Here is a 14,278-nt window from a genome sequence, read left to right as displayed (position 1 = left end):
ACCTCTCCTTGTCTGGCTTAAGGAGAGGAGGAGGACAGAGAGATTTCCTAAGAGGTGATAGGGACTGAGTCTAGAAAGGTAAATGTTTTACGAGTGTAGGTTTATGAAGCGGTGTTTAAAAAATAAAAAGTATTTTCTATAAGAGGGCAATAGGTAACGAATTGTTTTGACTGCAAGCTTGGTTTATTTATCAATTTCTTATGTTATTCAGACTGGTGATTGGACGTGGTTAAAAGAGTTTTATCAAAGACTTATTGATCAGAAGTGGCAGAGGAAGAAAAAAAGCAAAGAACACTGGTATCAGAAGGCTATTCTTTCGAAGTTTTTATATTACAGGTACTTGGCTACTTGTTTATTTTTATCTTAAGAGGAAAAATGAAATTCTGACCTAAAACGTAATTTGAAGCCAGCAAAAGTAATTTAAGTTTTGCCGCTATTATTGTTGACATTTGCCCTATATTGCTTTTTTAACGAGGTTTGTGCTTGATTATAGAATCTGGTTTTTAAAAACCGGTGGCCTGTTACATAAAGTTAACTTAGTAACAGTGTGGTATTTTTTCTTTCTGACTTGGCCAGTATCAATGGTGATGGAGCCGCTCAGCCTGTCCCATCTACCGCAGAACAGCAGGAATCGTCCAGCGCAGATCAGACAAACGATTCGGATGGGGCTTCTTGGCCCGCCCCCTTTGAAATGCCTTCTTCAGTCTCTGAAGACCCCAGTGCTTCCAGTCAGGTTAGTTAGGACTTAGATGCTAATTCAGCAAACTCATTTAAGGAGACAAAATCAATTATTCTGTTAATAAAAATAGACGAACCGGAGTGAAAAATATTCCATCAATTTATGTCTTCACAGTTACAAAAAGTACTTTCTTTAGTTTTTGAATATGGAATTTACAAGGGCTGTCGTGAATGGCTAGATCTGATGTTTTTTAAGAACTAATTCAAAAGCATTTGAAAGTTTTTACCACATTTAAGATAGCTTATCAATATGTTTATTGATACTGATTATCTCCTTAAAGTCATAAGGAGATATGGTATATTTAAACTGTAGAAATATTAAATGCCTATCAGATATTGAGACTCACAGGCCTGTTTGTAATTTAAATACTGATCTTCTACCTTAACTTTTAGTCAGATTGTTAGGCCTGAAATAGCCCTGCAGATTTTCTAGATGAAGTTGCTAAGACTTAACTTACATTAATATTATAAAGCTTTTAGAAAGGAAGAGAGAGTAGACTGTTACCTCTTTTGTCTCTCAATATTCTTGGTTCTTATTGTTCATTTGTTTTTGTCCTTATTGTGTCTATCAAAGAATAAAATAACTCCATAGATGTAAATTGTGCATGTTTGTTTTTAGGAAAATATATTGACAAGCTTGAGGAAGGTAAAAATAAGATCTTTAACTTGGTAAATTGTGTTTTTCCTCTTGCTGTGTATTCTCACACGTTGAACATTCAGCATTTGTCCAGATACTATCTGTCCTCACAACTTATAAGGTTATGGGGACAAATAGCTTTAACTTGATTTTAGTTTTAGTAGGTTTTCAGACAGAGATGCCTCATTAAACTATGTAGTGACCTTAAATTTTTTTCCAAAGTTGGGAAAACTAAGGAAAAGGAAGGGATTAATTACCCTGCAAGTCCATATGGTCATAACTGTAGGAGGTGGGTATGTTACATAAATGAGAAGGGACATGGGTGCTGGGTGCTAGGAGGGTCCCATGTCATGACTTGGGTAGTGGTTACATAGCTAATTTGCTTTCTAATTAGTCATTATACTATATTCTGTATTATTTGTTTTATGTACTTTCCTATATGTGATTATACTTCACTAAAGGAGTTTCTAAAAAATTACTTAGTATTCCTTGACTTCAAAACACACACATTATAAAAAGACCACATAATAGAAATACTAGTCTTCTACCACCCATTTCCTCCTTTATGAGTGTTACCATCTGTCCTTTAAGGGTAACTGTGAGAAACCTTGGAGGCTTTTGAGAATCTGCAGACCTGCATGTGGAGGAAGTGAACTGGAATCTACTTAATGCCTCTTAGGCCACGTACTTTACTCCACGTGTGGCGTATAAATTTGTTTCATCCTTGGAGCTGCATATGTACGGTGTTGATGGTACCATTTTACAAATAAGTAAATAAAGCTCATAAAAAGTAGATGTTTGTCTGTGGCCACAGAGCTGATGAAGTTCCAGCTAGGGTTTAAACCCTGATATTTCTGACTTCAGAGGCCTGTTCTCACAGCATTACTCCAGTGTGCCCATGTATCCCACACGTTTAGAAGGGCCCTGTCAGCAGTCGAGTTGTCTTAGCAATGGCATATTCCTAAGTAGAGCTACCCTGCCTAAAAATCATCTCTCACAGAATACTTTTTATAACGTATATAAATCTTTAGATTTCAACATTTAGAGGTGTATTTTTTTTTTTTTTTTTTTTTTTTCTTTTTGCGGTACGCGGGCCTCTCACTGTAGTGGCCTCTCACGTTGCGGAGCACAGGCTCCGGACGCGCAGGCCCAGAGGCCATGGCTCACGGGCCCAGCCGCTCCGCGGCATATGGGATCCTCCCGGACCGGGGCACGAACCCGCGTCCCCTGCATCGGCAGGCGGACTCACAACCACTGCGCCACCAGGGAAGCCCTAGAGGTGTATTTGTGTTCATAAGCTATCACCTCACGAATTCTTGCTCCCAGCACTAAAATGGCTAGTTTGAGGCCTGTGTTAAGCAGTGATAGAGTTCAAGTAGGTCTCTGTGGTATGGCCGTGGAGCCAAACCTTTACTGAGAACATTATAAACTAGAGCCCAAACTCCCACTAAAGCAGCTACCTGGCAAATACAGTTTGGGGGGTTGATAACTTGTCTGTGTAAATAAACAATATAATAACTGTTTGAAATCCTTTAAGGACCCTTTGAGAAGAAGACAAGACATAGCAGAAGCACTGGAGATTCGCCCCCCATGCTTGCAGTTATACGTACTTTGCAGGCGGGTGCTAGGCCTGTTAGCACACACATGGGAATAAGCAGTGCACACACATGCTCACATGTGCATGCACATATGCATGCTCATCTTGGTTTAAAGTAATGTTTCTTAAAGGTTTAAAGTAATGTTTTTTAATGGCAGCTGCCCTTATGGTTGGAAAGTTGAGTGGTGGACTGTGTTTACCCATGTCAAAGATTCCTCTTCCTATGTGTTTTCAAAATATATTCCACAGAATCTAATAAGAATAAGAAAGTGTTATGAGGTCAAATAAATGTGAGAACATTGGATTATACAGAGGCGAGGTAGGTTTTTCCAGTGCAGGACCTCTTAGGGGCTTTTTTTTTTTTTTTTTTTTTTTTTTTTGGCGTTACGCGGGCCTCTCGCTGCTGTGGCCTCTCCTGTTGCAAAGCACAGGCTCCCGATGCACAGGCTCAGCAGCCATGGCCCACGGGCCCAGCCGCTCCACGGCATGTGGGATCCTCCTGGACCAGGGCACGAACCCGTTGTCCCCTGCATCGGCAGGCGGACTCTCAACCACTGCGCCACCAGGGAAGCCTCTCTTAGGGGCTTTTTAATGGTAATAAGAATTGTTACTCTCCAAAAGCAAATCCTTGGTAAGCAGTGTTTTTCAAGCCTGACTCCAGAAATTTTTCACCCAGGGCCTAGACATCTGTGAAACACACACTAGGAAATGTGAAACTGGAGGCTGTTCTGATGACCAGTGTCTCAAAAATACGGCTGAGGTTTCTTAGGAATGTTTTAATCCAGTAGGGATGGGGTATGCTGAAAGAGCAGTGCTATTCTGATTCACCCAAAAAAAGAGGAAAAAAGGCTTGGAAAGCTTAAAATAATCTTTCATTGTTATTTGAGTAAGATCTAAATGTGATTAGCTTATTATAGTAACCGATAATTAGGAGCTGAAGTATGTCACCCAGTAACGAGAGTTAATGATTTGTATTAGCCCTGATTTACGAGAGTAGATTTGATGTGTATGCTTTGAATGTTTAGGTGATACTCTTTAACAGTAGGCCATTTTAAAGTAATTACAGCAGCAGAATCACTCCTTATCCTTGCACTTTTCACAGGGAGGTGAGCCTCTTGAACCCTCATACATAGTGGGGCATGTGGCCTCAGCACCTAAAGAACAAAACCTGACTACTTTATTCAATGACGGGGAGAACAGTCAGGTATGCTTTTCGTGGTGTCCAAGGTGAGACACCTAATCCCCAGTCCACTTCGTCATTTAAAAACTAGTCTACATTGGATTCATAGGGGAAGAAATCCACTTGATCCTGAATCTCTTTCTAAGCATCTCTGTGATCTTACAGCTCTGTGGCTTTAATTTACCTTGTCTCCCTTGTCTTTTCCTTTTTCTAGTCTTTCTGTGGATCATGGGGGGAGATTACTGATCTCCTGTTTATTATAGAATCTTTCTGTTTGATTTTAAATCACAGGGTCTTAAAAATGATTTTGCTCGGAATATTTTATGGACGTTTGAAGACATACATATGCTAGTTGGCTCCAACATGCCTATATTTGGAGGAGGCAGATATCCCGCAGTCAGTCTGCGCCTCAGGTAACCAGGCTTGTGCTCCTTCAGAATCAGCCTTCCACGTGCTTTCACCTCTGCCGTCCAGCATCGTTTCCTTTTCTAGTTATTTCACTTCCCTTCTGGCCCCACCAGTTGAAATGGCTGCAGTAAGGAAGGAGTGTTTCAGCAAATGCTGAAAGCCCTCTGGCTGGCTTTTCATTCTAGTCCTCAGTGAGTGAGCGGAGTCAGAGACCCGCTGTGCTGACCTAGTCTTAAGTCCGAATCTACAACTTGGGAGAATATAACGTACTTTATTTAACTAGTCAAGGAGATGGTCTACCAGCTTGCTGTTAACTACTTGTGAGCATTTCTTGAATGTTCCAGCTGTCTGTGTTCATACTAGTCCATGTGAATTCTGGTTTGGGCACTGTGATGCATGCTGGTCAGTCTTTCACTTCAGGTTGTGTGAAGCGCGTGCAGTAGGCTCCCGGTCATCCGCTGTCATAGTTCCTCCTATTCCTACTGAAAACTCTAATGGACACCCATTGGAAGTCCAAGAGAAGCTTGTGGAAGGATGTTAGGGACAACACACCACATAAGCTACATGTGCGTGTCTCATCAGAAGAGAAAGCATAAATGGCATCCTCCAACTAGGGAGAATAGATTAAAATATTTTAACGGGGGAAATAAGTCTCAGATGATTGATTATGGAACAGCTTAATTAAATCAAATAACACGAGAAATGTGTATTTTTAGGGATAACAACAAACCAATTAATGTGCTAACTGGAATCGACTATTGGTTGGACAACTTGATATGCAATGTACCAGAGCTGGTCATGTGTTTTCATGTAAATGGAATTGTACAGGTAAGATAGACACAGTGTGACTTTTAAAATAATCTCTCAAATACAGATTGCAGCAGAAAGTACCTCACTAAAGTTTTTAAGACTCTTAGATACTAAGGTGTATTTTGGCAAGGAAGATAGCTATGGATAAACTCAAATTTGAGTGTTTTCACTTTTGAGTTGGTGATTTCAGAATTCTAGATGTTACAGGCGTCTAGTTTTACAGGTAATTTGTGGGCAGGTCATAATACAGGACTAAAATCTATATTTGTAGCCAGAGAACTGTAATTTTAATGCCAGGCACCCATAGTAATTACCTGGAAGTGTCTAAACAGTGCAGGTGTTTATTCAGTATACAAATACCTACTCAGTTTATGCAAAGTTTTAAGGAAAGGCCCCAGCATTGCATAAAAGTAAATAGTTTATATAGCCAATTGTTATTGAGCATATTCTATTTATGAGGGACTTGGTCCCCATCAGAAATGTTGGAGGAAAAACAGTAAGGTTTGGTCACTACTCAGAACAGTTTAACCTAATGGGAAATAAGAATGCGCAAAAAGAAAAATTGGAGACAGTGGGAGAAGGATTCAAAGTGTAGTGCACACAGGAGTCTGGACGATCGGAGAAGGGTGAGATCACTTCTGTTTTGATCTGGTCTATTTTCCAACTGATTTGTAGTTTCTAGTCTTAGAGTACTTCAGAAAATACGGTAAGAGGCCTTTAGGGAAGTGTAAGCAGAAGACAAGCTAAAGCTACGGAGGCGCTTTAAAAATCGTGATAGTAATAGCCTTGGAGCCTTTACTCTGACCGTTGCCTCCACGCGCCATGCTCCATTTCTGTAAAGGAATAGAGTCCGTAGCTCAAGGGGAAAAGAGGATATACTGGAGACACTGCCCAGGTGACTATAGTGTCAGGGGAAAGAAAAAGCCAGAAATACATATTTTGAGAAAGCTTACTGGGCGAAGTCTGCCTTCATTTACCACCTTCCCAGTTGAAAACCATTAGGGTAGAATAGAAGAAAGTGTACAGCGTGACTTGTTCCATGGTTAGGACAGAAATGGGATCCTGCCTAAGTGTGTGGTTCAAAATCTGGTGATGACTCCCCCTTGAGAATTATTCCTGTGGTAAACCACCACACTGCTGGCAGGGATGGGTCAGATTTCTCTGCAGTATCAGGGCAGAAAAAAGACCAAAAGCCAGGGCCTTAAACTCTCATGCTGCGTAGGTCTCTAGTTGCGGGATTTGTATGTTTGGTTGCGTTTTCATAAAAGAAGTGTTGCTGTGTAGGTTTTCTCTTAAACTATCTTCTATCTGTTTTACAGAAGTATGAAATGATAAAGACAGAAGAGATTCCCAATTTGGAAAACTCTAATTTTTCTACTAAAGTCATAAAAGATATTGCACAGAATATTTTATCATTTTTGAAATCTAATTGTACCAAAGAAGGACATACCTATTGGCTATTTAAAGGTAAGCTAATTCTTGAATGAATAGTAATTGATTTGAGTAGCAACTGTAAAGTGAGGTTTATTTGGTTTCTTTGGTTTTTTTGTTTTTTCCCAGCAAGTGGCAGTGATATAGTGAAGCTCTATGATCTCACTACTCTTTGTGAAGAAACTGAAGACAAATACCAAAATCCATTCACAATGCCAGTGGCTATTCTCTTATATAAGTGAGTGCTTTAAGAAGTTAAGATGAAGCATTAGCCTTACTTACAATTTTTAAGTGTATAGCCACATTATCTACGCCAAGGTTTTAAATACCTTTTAGATTTTCATAGTTTAAAAAAAGTGTATGTATGTATGTATATATACACCTATATACTGTTCCAAAATAAATGGGGAAGGGGGGAGGGCAGGTATATAAAACACAATATTTAGTTGTTTCTTATGGCCCTTATTCCACTGGAAGGAAAGAAGAGCGTGCCTAGACTTGAGTCTTGTAGAGCATGATGAATGGGGAGTAAAGTTGCTATGAACTTCTTTTAGGGTTGCTTGCAACATGATGATGAAGAAGAATCAAAATAAGAAGCACTATGGGACTGTTAGAACCCTGCTTCTGAATTGTGTTAAATTGCTGGACAAAAGCAGGCATCCTCAAGTAAGATTAACATATGCTCTCTAAAAGAATTCTGGCATTCCGATAGAGAATTGTTGCCTAGACATTAAAGCCGCCTGATTCATAGTCTGTAACTGCCCAATGGATCCAGTTTGGTAGCCAGGAACCACCTGTGGCTCTTGAGCACTTAAAAGGTGCTTCATCTGGATCGAGATGTGCTTTCAATGTAAAATACACACTGAATCTTGAAGAGTGTGTGTGCGCATGTGTGTACACATTACATGATGAAATGTTTTGTTTATTGAATCAAGTGTAGTATTAAAAATTGATTTTGGGCTTCCCTGGTGCTGCAGTGGTTGAGAGTCCGCCTGCCGATGCAGGGGACACGGGTTCGTGCCCCGGTCCGGGAAGATCCCACATGCCGCGGAGCGGCTAGGCCCGTGAGCCATGGCCGCTGAGCCTGCGCGTTCGGAGCTTGTGCTCCGCAGTCGGAGAGGCCACAATAGTGAGAGGCCCGCGTACCGCAAAAAAAAAAAAAAAAAAAAAATTGATTTCAACCAGATTTTACTTTTTTTAATGTAGCCACTAGAAAATTTTAAATTTTGTGTCTGGCTCACATTTCTCTTGGATAGCACTGTTCTATAAATTTACAATTCACAGAATTTTAATAAAGTAGTGCTGCTTTTCCTTGGTATTATCACTGTTAGAAGGTGGAAAACTATAGTCTATTGAAAGATCCATTTACATGAATGTCAGTATGAATAAGGTCCACATCCTGTACCTCAGTATATAAAAGCATCTCTTAAAACAACCTCAGTTCTGTGCCCATGGTTTTACTCCACCCTTATTACCCTCAGGTGTCTGAATTTGACAACTGTATGTTTCAGTGTAAGGATAGTTGTTGTGTCCTGTTTAAATCAGAAGAGAAACGTAGTATCTGTGATTTTTTTTTTTTTAAAGATCCAAGTTCCTTTTAATTGTGGCCACATGCAGTTCGGAAATAAAGATTATCCTAGAGACCAAACCAAGATAAACTGTTTTTGAAGAAAAATGACAAAGCAGTTTCTGGCTTAACTATCTAATTGCTGATTAAGGTGGTAGTGGTTAATAAGTTAAAAATAGTGTTAAGACTATTGCATGTCTGAGACTAATAATTACTTAAACAGTAGAGTAGAATAAATGCTAATATATAAATGCTAATTTTAAGAGAAACCAGATTTTCTGGACTTTTCCCTCATTAAGCTAGTGGAGGTTTTCCCCCTGGAACCATAGGTCGTATAGTAAATATTAGTTGCCTATTAAAGATAAACTAATTAGTTCGTAGCTTGTAAAGAGAAATTCTGGTTTCTTGGTTGATATGGAGTGATGTGTTGCTAACATTTTAGTTATGACACTTTATACATGAAAACTTGTCTCCAGTGAAATACATTTGCCACTTTTTCTTAAGAGAGAGGGCTGGGAATGGAATAAGTTTAGGAAATAAACATATCAACCCATGAGGATTTTACAGAGTACATTCAGAGTATTGGTACTTTGAACCAGGAACATTTCAGTGTGTATTAACAGTCTGTGGTGGAAACAGCCTGTCTGCAGGTCTCCTAAAATTTGCTAGTACAGTAGTAAAATTCATTCCACTTCAGAGTGCTCAATTTTGATGAGTTACTTATATGTTTTTTCTTTTTATAAGATTATTGCTTCAGCCAATTACATGCTTTCAGAACTCTTCCAATTGGATGAACCTAAAAAAGAAGAAAGTTCAGAATCTCCATTAAATGAGAATTCTGATGAAAGTTATAGTGAAGAGGAGGAGGAGATGCCAGACAGTGATGAAAACGGATCCTACAGCACCTGTTCTGATCCATCAGATGATAACAAAGCAGTAGCTATAATTAAGTCTGTTGGGGAATTGTCAGTTCCAGAAAAATACAAATCCATTCATCAAATCAGAGTAAGCATATTGAAATTTGTATTAAAATTTCATCAGTGGAAAAACAAACAATTGTTAATTGAATACAGTTAGCATCTCAAAAGATGGCATTACTTCAGTAAATCTTTTATGGTCTAGGGTCTAATAATCATTAGCTCTATGAATTCTGAAACTTGGTTCTATAATTGTCCTAGGGTAACTGATCCACATGCAGACCTATGGTGGGCTGATGTGTAAACCACATCAAGATGTTAATTTTTAGGTGGGAGATTTTCCTTTCCAGTGACCAGTGTGCAGCCCTGGCTGCTCACCACGGTACTTCTTCCCGGTTGCTGTGTTGCTGGGAGACTGAATGTATAGGTTGCTTGGTGAATGTAGAATCAGAGCATACGGGTGGCTCATTATTGATCCATATGTGGAGAGATCTGGCACATTGTCCCTGTGCTACAGGACGGTACTTTTTAGTGACTGTGGCCATGTCAGCTAGATTGGACATGTCTCTTCTCTGGTCACAGCCTGATAGACCCTAAGAGCTTCCTGCCCTTTTGGTTTCTGTTGGTGTCGATGGTGTTGACTGTCACACCATCCATCTTTTTCCAGACAGTGTAATTATGTTTCATTTTTCTAAATTATAATTACTTTCCTGTCATATTTATAGATAATCTCTTAATTTAAGCTCTGAGTTTAACTTTCAGATGGAAATTTTATATCCCAATAGGTTTTTAGAGGACACCTCTGTCACCCCACAACATTGCCTGTCCTTCTGACTGTCTCTTCCTTCATTTCTCCTTTCATTCACCTTAGCCCCACTGCCTTTTTTTCTGCCTCTCACAAACCGTCTTTCTGAATTTTAGCGCACTTGCAGCTTGAACCCCGCAGTACAGTAAAAAAAAAATGTTTCTGATTATAAACAAAAACATTGATTGTAAAAGGTACCTGTATTTGGGAAACTGCATTGTAACAGAATGCGATTACATTTGGAGAATGGTATGCTTACAGATTTTTTTTTTTTTTTTTTTTTACAGAGACAGCACTTTCTATCAATATTGAAAGCACTCAGAAATACAGTCATAGTATTCATATAAACATGTCTTTCGTGGTAGCTTTGCCTTATCTCAGTACTTTTTGAAGTACAGACAGCATGGCTCCAGAGCCCCGGCCTCAGCCCTCTCTCACTGAGTGCTTGAACACATTACTTAACATCTGTGTTTACTTCTCTGTATAACGAGAATGGTAATTCCAGCCTCATAAAATTCACCAAATGGAATGCCTCGCAGAAGCTCTTACACATGATATCACTTAGTAGATGGAGGCTATTAACTGGTTCTCCTCCTAATTAAGTATATGAATTATACAGTGAGACCATTGGCAATACTTGTTAACTTATTGCTAAATTGCTGATATTGTTAACTGTGTGTTACCAAGAACTAGTGCTGATTAGGAGTCAGGCTCCCCCCATCGGATTAGCTATATGTTTATTTAAAACATTACTACTCCCATTCTTGCTTTTTTTGTTGTAATAGAATTATTTTTTTGAATTTTAAGTACTTAAAGCAACATGTATGCTGGAAGATCTTTTTAAGCAAGATTTTTGTTGATGCTTATATCAGTTTACTCTGCAGTTAAACAGTGCATTAGCCTTAAAATGTCAGATACCTCACTAAGCTGAATATATAGAAAATTTCAAAATTATTGACTTGTAGAGTTTTAGTAATTCCCAGGAGATGGAATTTGTCATATCGGTGCATATTAATAATTTTAAATGTTTGTCTCTGAAGCCGAGTTGTGCGTTTCCAGTTTGCCATGACACAGAAGAGCGCTGTAGACTTGTGCTTAGCTACGTTCTGGAGGTAAGTTTCAGTGTAGACTGCACCGTTTCAGTAAAACTTGTACTTGATATGCAAATAGTGTTTGTTTATTGGTGCCAAAATGTTATTCTGAGTGATATTCTACTGTGATTTTCCCCCCCTTTAAGCATAAGTTGAAAATTAATGTCTCCTAATTTTCGGGTCAAATGTAGTAGCTTTTTAAAGTCTGTTTTCAAAATTTAAATTCTCCTAAATGTATCTAGTAGTCCGGATATTGCCTTATATTTAGTTTCCAGTTGGTGTTCAGTGACATGTATAGTAAATGTTTCTCTTCTTTTAAAGGGTTTAAAATCTGTGGACAACAGCATCAAAAAAGAAAGTGACCTTCCTGCCGCTGACCCCAACACCCCAATCCCACTAAAATATGAAGATGAATCCACAAGGGGGGGTCCTGAGGGTCTGGAGAAGCAGATGGCCTTGTTTTTGGACAAAAGTAAGTTGAATTGAAGTGCAAATAAGGCCTTTTCAGCGGAATAATATAGTAGGCCTTTTCAACAGCAGACTTAGGTCAATTAAGGCATTCATTGAAAGGAATTCAGAAAAAGGATATCGTGTGAATGGAAAGTAGGGGAAGATATCCTTTCATTTGGACTATAAAATAAAACAGGATAATTTCGATCCTTTATAGATAGTTGTAAGAAGAACATAAGGAACCTGCTTCCTCCTGCTACCTGCTGTGAGGAACTAATGCCTTCAGCGCGGTGGGGTTCTCCTGAGAAAGCCCCGCTTCAGTAGATCCAGTCAAGGGTTTAAGCACAAGGACTTGGGAACCAAACTGCACCGCTTCAGATCTCGGCTTCACTAGGGCAGGTTGTTTGACTTGTTTGAGCCTTGTTTTCTCTCTCAAAGTAGAGACAATAATAGTCCCTACTTTAAAGGGCTGCTACACGGATTCAGTGAGTTAATGTATGTAACGTGCTTAGAACAGTGCATATAATGAGCGCCTTAGGAGTGGTCACCGTTGTCTCCTCACGGCACTTGGATAAGCTGCAGGAGTCACTTATAAAGGGTCTGATTCGTTCCTCAAGAACATCACTTCATGAGGAACATGTGGACTTTGAAGTCAAAGTCCTGAGTTTCTCGTTTATTTTAATCTAAGTTGTATTTCTTTTTCCATCCTTATCCCCCTCCCTTTGTTTTTTTAAATCACTTTCAGTTATTTTAAAAGTGTTTTGAAAGCCTATATGTTTAAAATAGTATCGAGTGCTTTCTAAAAGGTCTTTTCTTCCCTTCATGAACGTAAGGGGGCAGGGAGCAGCGTGCGTGGCAGGATTCATTTCCCCGGCATTTATGTAGTGCTTCCTATGTGCCAGCCTGAGTCTGCCCACAGTGAGGAGGACCCCACCAGCACCTGAGACCCCTGTCTGTCTGCTTCCTTCCTGGCGTTCTCTCCTCTGAAGTGCCTTTTCTGTCTCCTCCTTCCTCCCCGTCTCAGCTGTTGAAAATCCTAAGGTCTCCGTCCTCACCTCTATCCCCAGAATTACTTGGTTCCCTCACCACTCTGTCCTGTGAGCACTTAACTGAAGCCTGCCTCAGTCATCATCAGCTGTGTCTAATGCTTTTACACACACACACACACACACACGAACACACTTGTGAGCAAAACTTCATCTTCTTCATCTTTGGTTTTCTCACAATGCCTCACACACAGAAAATGCATACAGTAGCAGAGGAAAAAGAAATACATGCACAAATAAAACCATAAGAGACTAAGTACTTTTCATTGCTTTGAAAGACTCAAGTGTTGGAGCTGATCAAAAAATGAGACATCTTGAAGCTGGGAGATGATGGGGGGTGGGTTCCCACAGCATTTTGCTCTTCTCTCTGTCATTGCACTTAATATATTTTGTTGTGGTTTATGTTATTGGCCCATCTCCACCCCTGGTCTGTGGCGTCTTCAAGGACAGAGGCCATGTAACTTCATGTGGCTGTTTCTGGTGCCTAGCACGGTGCTTGGCACAGAAGTGGTCATTTGTTGGCTGAAGAGGGTAGTAATGGGCTGGACTTTAGAAAGTATTCCTGGTGGAGAAAGCAGTAAACCCAGATGGGATACAGGAAAAACAGGGTCTATGTAGGCAACAAGCTGCACCTTGATTTTGGTTGGTGGAGAGTAGGCATGGAGTACAAGGAGGTAAGACTAAAAAAAAATGGAGCTTAGGAAGTGGGCCAAGATGCTGAGACATGATTGAATAAGTGGTGAGAAGCCATTTTAATGTTTTAGAACAGGAGTTCCACTGTGATTAAAGCTGTGCTTTAGGAAGGTGAACTTTTTGGCAGGTCGGTGCATAGACTAGAGAAAGGGCGTAGATGTCAGTCATGACCTTAGTTATGTTAGTGACCCTGAAAGAGTGACAGAGTTGACAGCTGCGGGGAAGCAGGCCTTCGGAAATCCCAAGTGAGAATGTCAAAGCACTGCTATTCTACTTCATTGCATTTAAGTAGTAAAATACAGTATTTACCAGTTTTGTTGTAGCTGTTAATAGTACCTAGGCCTGGAGTGTTTTTATCAAGAAGCAAAATTTTTTTTACAGTGAGACTTACATTCAAATAAAATGTGCTGCCTTTTTTCCCTCATGTCGTAGTGGGCTCCCTTCAGAAGGGTAATTATTCCAGTCAGTCTGGAATGATCCCTGGTTCTTGGCAACATAAAATGAAACTCCAGCTGATTCTCAAGTCATCAAAGGCCTATTATGTTTTGTCTGATGCTGCCATGAGTCTTCAGAAATATGGAAGAGCGTTACGATACATTAAATTAGCTTTGCAGAGCCACGGTAAGTCACTATAAATGAAAATATTTAATAGGCATTGGGAGGAGAGAACGGAGAAGGCATCTGAATCAGTGAAATTTTAATCCTATTTCTGTTTTAAATTTAACCAAAAATTTTTTTTCTAATCTTTATGTTTCCTAGTATTTTCCACTTTGGTTTAACATCGCTTCATTTTGAAATACATGAAGTCATATGTGATATCTGACATAAAATAAACTTAGATACAGTGGTACAAAGCTTTCAGCTAGTAACAGATTTTCTTAATTTTTACTGTATTCCTTCATTTTTAA

The 14,278-nt window shown here is 39.5% G+C and overlaps 1 protein-coding gene across 2 annotated transcripts in view; it reads left to right on the top strand.

Moving 5' to 3' along the window:
• EDRF1 (erythroid differentiation regulatory factor 1) overlaps nucleotides 1–14,278 on the top strand; it is a 40,617-nt gene that overhangs the window by 5,445 nt on the left and 20,894 nt on the right. For both annotated transcript variants that reach the window (XM_081236529.1, XM_081236528.1), the window contains exons 5-16: nucleotides 212–336; nucleotides 577–733; nucleotides 4,075–4,176; nucleotides 4,444–4,565; nucleotides 5,277–5,388; nucleotides 6,690–6,837; nucleotides 6,931–7,039; nucleotides 7,356–7,467; nucleotides 9,113–9,373; nucleotides 11,131–11,202; nucleotides 11,503–11,653; nucleotides 13,803–13,991. In XM_081236529.1, the coding sequence (XP_081092655.1) occupies nucleotides 212–336; nucleotides 577–733; nucleotides 4,075–4,176; nucleotides 4,444–4,565; nucleotides 5,277–5,388; nucleotides 6,690–6,837; nucleotides 6,931–7,039; nucleotides 7,356–7,467; nucleotides 9,113–9,373; nucleotides 11,131–11,202; nucleotides 11,503–11,653; nucleotides 13,803–13,991 (1,660 nt within the window). The remainder of the gene's footprint in view (nucleotides 1–211; nucleotides 337–576; nucleotides 734–4,074; nucleotides 4,177–4,443; nucleotides 4,566–5,276; nucleotides 5,389–6,689; nucleotides 6,838–6,930; nucleotides 7,040–7,355; nucleotides 7,468–9,112; nucleotides 9,374–11,130; nucleotides 11,203–11,502; nucleotides 11,654–13,802; nucleotides 13,992–14,278) is intronic.

The sequence above is a fragment of the Mesoplodon bidens genome, assembly GCF_964165515.1.
Source record: "Mesoplodon bidens genome assembly, chromosome: 1".
Lineage (NCBI taxonomy): Eukaryota > Metazoa > Chordata > Mammalia > Artiodactyla > Ziphiidae > Mesoplodon > Mesoplodon bidens.
This window is presented reverse-complemented; position numbering and strand designations above follow the sequence as displayed.